The 7,547-nt window shown below is 41.8% G+C and overlaps 1 protein-coding gene across 1 annotated transcript in view; it reads left to right on the top strand.

Moving 5' to 3' along the window:
- The first annotated feature begins 3,685 nt into the window (after nucleotides 1-3,685).
- TM7SF3 (transmembrane 7 superfamily member 3) overlaps nucleotides 3,686-7,547 on the top strand; it is a 36,891-nt gene continuing 33,029 nt past the window's right edge. The window contains exon 1 of the mRNA XM_059935509.1: nucleotides 3,686-3,930. Coding sequence (XP_059791492.1) covers nucleotides 3,840-3,930 — 91 coding nt within the window. The 5' untranslated portion in view covers nucleotides 3,686-3,839. The remainder of the gene's footprint in view (nucleotides 3,931-7,547) is intronic.

Genomic DNA, 7,547 nt, shown 5'->3' with positions numbered 1-7,547 from the left:
AACATACACAAAAGTAGAGAGAATAGTATGGTGAACGCTCATGTACCCTTCACCCAGCTTTGATTTTTTATCAACTCATAGCCAATCTTGTAGTAAGTATTTTGATTTTTTTAATCTGTAGTGACTCCCTATTTTTTCAGGAAAAAAAAATCTTTAACCGTTCTTTAACTTGACATTCTAGACCCTTAACTACCTTTATTACCTACTCAGTCACAATTTATTAAACATCTAAACTGTTCCAAGCACTGTGCTGAAATACTGTAAATAAGCATTTGCTACATTAGATTCTTTGCAATTCCCTACAGATGCTCTGCTGTTTCGTACTCCTATGCACATCATATAAGATGCATTAATTCTCTCTTCCTTGTATGAAAAGCCCACGCTTCCATCCCTACCTCGATTTTGTTCCCCTGTTGATCATCCACTCAGCTTTAAACCTCATTTTAAATGTTTCTTTCTTGATAAAACCTTTCCTGAAACCCTAGAGTAAGTTAGTTGCTCCCAATCTTCAGAATTGTTCCTTGTACTTGTTATTACACTCAACACCTTGAGGTTTAATTATCCATACATGACTCTAATTCACTCACCACCATGAGCTACTTGTGGGCAGGAAACATATTTTAATTGTTTCCATATTTCCAATGCCTAGCACCTAGCATTTAGCCTGACACTTAGAAGACTCTGAATGCATATTTATGGACTAAATGAATGGATGTCCTAGCATAATGATTTCCATATAAGTTACTAAATAAACATTTATTGAATTTAATTTAACGAACACAGTCCAAAGAATGTAACCCACAGGAAGAACAAGTGTTAAAAAATACAGAGCAATAAAATGGATGACTAATAAGAAACTGCTGTATAAAAAAATAAATAAAATTCTAAAATTCAAAAAAAAAATACAGAACAAAGGTGAGGTTAGAATGAGATAGAGTAAATGGGCAAGCTTCACAGAGGACCTTTCCTGCCTTTCCCCTGGAGCTTTATTCCCATCTCCATCCAAGGTGTCTTGGGCTTTGTCAAAAATCTAGGATAGGTTGCCTGCCTTCCTTCTTTTTCTAGACTTTAAGCAGTCCTTAAGGCTCTAGTTATCTATATCTTGGATTTGGGAATCTTGTCAGTTTTTGTGTTTCCTTTCTAAGGAATAAAAACTCATCTGCAAAGCTGCTGGGCCCATTTGCTTCACAGGTTGCCAGTGGAACTCTGACATGAGCAAGGAACCCCAGCCAATATTCTTCCCAAGCTGTTACGGTATTTTGGAGCCAAGGTAATGAGGCCCTCTTCTGCTTACTGACACATCTGTCATCAGCTGTCCACTGCAGGCACAGGGAACTGCAATGCTAAAGTGTGGAAGAGAGGGAATGGGGTTAGTTCAGGGAAGTGAAATTCATTCAGCATGGCCAGCATAGAGGAGTTGAGTTGCAGCAAGACCTGGAGAGCTGGGCAGGCGCTACTTCATGAAAAGCATTATGTGTCATACTCAGGAAGATGGACTGTTATCCTGAATGCTTTTACCAGAAAACCTTTAGAAGTATATCTTTAAAAATTTTTTATTTTCTTATTCAAAAGCCATACACATTCAATGTAGAAATTTTACAAAGAGCAGAAATGTGCAGACAAAATCATTCTTAATCCAATCACCTGGAGATAAACTATTTTAAACATTTTGATAATGTTCTTTCAACCTTTCTATGCATATAAACATGAATGCATATTAAAAAGAAAACAAAATAAAGCTTATACTATATATATATATATATATATGTATTGCTTTTTAACTTGCCTTTTCATAAACACTTCCTGATCAATCAGTTGCCTTTTAAAAAATGATTTTTGAAGGGCTACCAGGTATTCTATTATATGGCTGCATTACAGGTTATTTAATTAACTTCTTATCGTTGGGCATTTAGGTTGTTTTAGTTTTTTTGCTATTGTAAATAACACCTTGAACAGTTTTGTGCACTAATATATATATATAATTTTTATACATATTTACATACTTAAATCCAAAAGTGCTATTATCACACCGATGCTGAGTATTTTTAAGATTTCTGATGCAGCTCATGGCATAAAAAGTTGTATGAAATTACACTCTCACTAGTTCCATATTAGAATGTCTTCTCAGCTCTTTCATCCACACTCGAAGTTCTTGTTCTTTTAAAATATTTACAGCTTAGTTTCTTAATTTGATTTTGTGTGTTACTAGTGAATTTGAACTTTTTTTCATGTGTTTACTGGCCATTTGTGTTTCTTCTATTTTTTTTTTCTTTTTAATTCCCTATTCATGTCGTTGGCTAACTTTTACTTTTGGTCATCAACTTGACTTTTCCTATGGTTTATTGTTTATGGTGTTTTTTGGCTTTAATAAAATTAAAATTTTTAAGTAGCCAAATCTACCAATCTTTTCCTTTATGGTTTCCTCCTTCGCTTTTTTGCTTAGAAAGTTCCTCCACTGAATAGTTCTGATCACTTCTGGTTTGGCGCTGCCAGATTCCAATAGATTTTTGCTCAAATAAACTCTTAAAAGAAAAAAAAAAAAAAAAAAAAGACAGTACCTCCCATCATTCTGCGATCAACTTTTTTTTTTTAAAGGTGTATTTCTTCTAGCTCTTTTAAGATTTTAATTTTATTTATTACTTTGGGATTTCATTGTGACGATGTGAGATAGAGTTGTAATCCTCTCTCCCCAGTAGAGTGCAGCTAATCAGTTATCAGACACAATTTACTGAATAATCCATCCACGGGTCCAAATGCTACCCTTATAATCGCTGCTATCATCGTCCCGGGGTTTCATCTATTGAGAGTTACTGGAAAGAGGGCATGTGGGACAGTGAATAAACATCATAGGAATAAATAGTACTACCGCAGGTGTGAACATTTGGACCAGGCATTGGAAGGACAGGAAACGAGTTGTGCCTGTTAATATTATGGTGATTGCTATAGGTTTTTAGTTTAGTAGTGGATTAACCAAATATGGAATTTTCAACATAGTTGCTTATTAAAATAGATAACTGAAAAAGTTAAAGGGCAGGAAAAATAAAGCAGGGCAATCTTCCCCAAATAAATTTGAGTCTATCAACCTAATTCCACAATCGTCTCACGAGCCATCTGTCACATGGACTACTGTCCTTTAAACAGCCCTCACGTATAAAATTTGAGAGAGGAAGTTCAGATGAAGGTCTTGAGTCTTCGAGGATATTTCGCTTAGAGAAAACGAAACTATTTTTAATTGTGGCGCTCATCACCAGCGCAATGACCACTACAGAAACAGCACTGCCCCCGTATTTTCATACCAACATCTCCCTGAGGAGCTAAGGCAATTGCGACAGGGAGAAACGATCAACTCTAGCGTTTTGAGCACCAGATTCCTCTTTTTTTCCGTTTGCAAAGGAAACGCGGGAAACGGGAGCCTGGAGACGTTAGGCCGCAACAGATAGGGTTATTTTTCACTCAAACGGTAGTTTTCGTAAGTGCGAAAGATACCAAAAGTGAGAAGTACAGGTTACACCCCACAACTTCCTGGGGTCGCCGCAGCCCCCGGCGCAAAGGGCGCCCGCAGAGCCGCCGGCCGGGAGGAGGCGAGAGCCGCCCGGACACGCCCCTCCGCTCCCGTCCCCGCCCCGGGGGCGCCGTCGCCGTGACGTGAGGGGCGGGAGGAGGCGTGGGGCCGCGCCGCGGGGCTGATTGCCGGAACTGGAGCCCTCTGCGGGGGCGGAGGGCGCGCGGGCTCCGCGGGGCTGGCAGGTGTGCTGCGCGTGCACCTGGCGAGCGATGGCGCCGGGCGCGGGCGCCCCGGGGTAGCGCGGGCTAGGTGGCGGCGCCCGGCCGGGGCAGCAATGGAGCTTCTTCGGCTGCTGCTTCTGGCTGTGTTGGCGTCGGAACCGGCGGCGGCCGGCGGAGCCGAGACCGTCGGGAACTCCAGCGAGGGTAAGGTCGGGGGCGCCTGACTGCTGCAACCCAAACTTGGTCTTGCATCTCTTGCAAGGTCAGAGTCCACCCCGGGGTCTGTCCGCGCAGCAGGGGAGGCGGTGAGTCCAGAACCGGCAGGAATGGATCGAGGTCCTTTCCTGCAGAAGGCAAGTCCCATTGCTAAGGAGGCCTTACTGTCAACCTCCTAATTTAGGTTAGGGGAATGGGAAGAGATAAGAAACTCTCTTGTTCAGACACGTTATTCTCTCCCTTAGGGTGCAGCCATGTTTGTAGGTTTAATTTAACACATTAAAACACCTCTTTGCTCCCAAGTGGCTGGTCTGAGCCTCTGGACTGCGAGGCTTGATGCAGCCCAGCTGCAGTGGGTTTTTGTACTCCAAAATCTAGATCTAGATGCTTTTCAAACTGATTATACTCTACGGAGTTTCAGAGGAAAAGTGAACCCAGAATGGGACTTTAGACCATAGGTCATGTGCTTGGTGAATGGATTTTAGCAATAGTTGGTGGTTTGTTAATACAAACTGTAAGAAGCGTTAATTGTACGAAGCTGATAATCATGTGCTTTTCCATGGGGTCAAGAACATTCTTGGTTTTGTTTTGAGCTTAAGAGACTAGTTGTAGTTCTGAAACATAGTATTTTCTGAATATGTGATTCTGTTTCTGAATGCTTATCTTTGAAAAGCACTTGTGCAAACTGAATCCTAGAATTTTTGCCTAGAATTTAAGGCCAAAGCTGAAAAGGGCGGTTATAGTTTTGCAGAAAAAATAGCCTTGTTTATAGCAGAGCGCTAACATTCACTGCGTGCAGTAAGTGCCAGGTGCTTTTCATGGCAGTGTTATTTAATCCTTACAACCCTGTTAGATAATTATTGTCCTCACTGGTGGAGGAGGAACCTGAGGCCCAAGACGATGCTCACTACACAAGTAAACAGCTACGAAGGGCACAGACAGCAGATGAACCCAAGTGTGTCTTGCTGTAAATTTCATGGTCTTCCACTTCTACAAAGCTGCCCTCCAGTGAGAATGTTTTACTTAGTGTGGTGCTTTACACTTAATTCTTCTCTGAATTCTCATTCCTCAAAATAGAGTCTCTTCTCCCTCCCTCATATGGCTATTTCCATTCTTCCAAGGTGAAGAATCTGAGAGATTGAGTTCGCAGATGATCAGATGAGAGAAGTAATCTGAGAAATTAATGTTTTTCAGACACTGTTTCTCACCTCTTTTCTGTGATTACAGCACTGTTATTTCCTCAGCCACATTATTCTTCTGGCCTTGCATCAGTATTGCTGTTCTGTGCAGGAGAGGGACAGCAGGTGGGAACTTGACTGCTGAGGGTTAATGAAGGCTGATATTCTCCACATCTGTCAGATAAAGATCAGAGTGGAAATGAAGGAAGACTTAGTTCCAGACTTGCATGATCCTCCTGGAAAATGTCTGGATTTCTATTTGAGGATTCTGATGACTATACAAACTCGAAATTGAGTAGCTGCTGTAAGTTAGGAGGATTTACCCATCTTTAGCAGGAAGAGCTAAACGCCTTGAGTAGTGGCTTAGAAGCTAAGTGAATCTTTTTTTTTTTTTAAGGAATTAATCCTTTACTTTTTTTTTTTTTTAAAGGATATTATCTATTTATTTATTTATTTTTATTTTTGGCTGTGTTGGGTCTTCGTTTCTGTGCGAGGTCTTTCTCTAGTTGCAGCAAGCGGGGGCCACTCTTCATCGCGGTGCGCGGGCCTCTCACTATCGTGGCCTCTTTTGTTGCGGAGCACAGGCTCCAGACGCGCAGGCTCAGTAGTTGTGGCTCACGGGCCTAGTTGCTCCGCGGCATGTGGGATCTTCCCAGACCAAGGTTCGAACCCGTGTCCCCTGCCTTAGCAGGCAGACTCTCAACCACTGCGCCACCAGGGAAGCCCTAAGTGAATCTTTAAAGGTGGCAGATGGAGTTCTAGAATGTCTGAGGACGGTGCTTTCTGTGACCAGCAGGAGATGAACCATACATCGAAACAGTTTTCCCTTCTCTTGGAGTCCCGGTTCCCTGCTCCCCTTAACACCTTTCATTATTGATTCAGGTTCATATCTGGTAACTCACAGGAACTTACCTAGTGATTGGAGTAGAGCAGAGTGGTATTTGAACCTTCTCAAGTTTGTGCTATCCATAATGCTTAAGGAAGGTAGCAGGCCACTTGTGTTAGTTAGTTGCAAGTGTTCTCTTTCTCTCAAAAGTGTGTGCATTTTTGTGTTTCCTTTCACCTTTTAGGGCTAATGAAAATTCATAAGAAAGTATCAATGAGAAATTGGGAGGGGCAGTTGAATGCTGGCCAGCTCAAGTAGCTGAACGGTTTTTGTTTTTAATATTCCATCTGAAGAGAATTATGAAGACTAAGCGTTGACAAATCTGTCCTAGAATTTTTCTGTTGGTTAAAGCAGAAACAATGGAGGTACATTTCAGTAAATAGTAAAAAGGAAGAGGTGGAAAATTTTAAGGTTGCAACTTTAGGATCTGATTGAGAAAGAAAAGGAACATATTGGGATTAGGCAGCTCTTTTTAGAATGGAATTATTGGAAGGAAAGAGTGACTCTGGGTAGGAATGGAGGAAGGGTATGAAAAATAGAAAAGGGTCCCCTGCTGTACGTTAGATGGCAAAAAACATTTTTGCCAGAAAAAGCAGAGCCACTGCTTTTTAGAGGAGAGCTACAGCGTAAGTGCTCAGTCTCGTGTTAGCCATTTGCCCTGTAATATCCTTCTTTTTTTAAAAAATTTATTTATTTTTGGCTGCATTGGGTCTTCGTTGCTGCACGTGGGCTTTCTCTAGTTGCGGTGAGCGGCGGCTACTCTTCGTTGCGGTGCGTGGGCTTCTCATTGTGGTGTCTTCTCTTGTTGCGGAGCATGGGCTCTAGGCGTGCGGGCTTCAGTAGTTGTGGCACGTGGACTCAGTAGTTGTGGCTCGCGGGCTCTAGAGTGCAAGCTCAGTAGTTGTGGCACACGGGCTTACTTGCTCCGCGGCATGTGGGATCTTCCCGGACCAGGGCGCAAACCCTTGTACCCTGCATTGGCAGGCGGATTCTTAACCACTGCGCCACCAGGGAAGCCCTGCCCTGTAATATCCTTGATGTGCTTTCTTTCCTGTCCACTCCTCAAGTCATAAGATCTAATTATCCCTCAAAAAATGTTTCTGATGCATCCTTTTCCAGATGACTTAGAAGTGCAGTTAAGTTCCTGTTAACCTCTTCAGGATATATTTTTGTATTTGTGTCTTCCTTTGCCATGTCTGTTTTTATGAGTAGAAATGAAATGCAGTTTCTGCCAGGCTGAACTGTTAAAGTTGTCTTGACTTTCAGTATATTTCCTTGTCCCTCTGTGGAAGTCACTTTCTCAACTCACTGTTCATGATGGATGTGCTGAGCGTTTTATACCTGTTAGACCTCTTCTTCCCACTAGTTTATTTGTAGGAGGACCATACTGACTGCCTGCATTTTTTTTTTTTTTTTTTTTGATAAGGACATGAGCCTCTGAAATATTGGAAAGCTAATAGAAACTAATAATGATATTTTATTGTGTAGTATTGGACAGTTTACAAATTTTTTCCCATTTGATACTTTCAGCAGCCACGTGA

Source organism: Balaenoptera ricei, chromosome 10 (genome assembly GCF_028023285.1).
Source record: "Balaenoptera ricei isolate mBalRic1 chromosome 10, mBalRic1.hap2, whole genome shotgun sequence".
Lineage (NCBI taxonomy): Eukaryota > Metazoa > Chordata > Mammalia > Artiodactyla > Balaenopteridae > Balaenoptera > Balaenoptera ricei.
The sequence above is the reverse complement of the archived record's forward strand: the minus strand, read 5'-3'. Positions and strand labels throughout refer to the sequence as shown.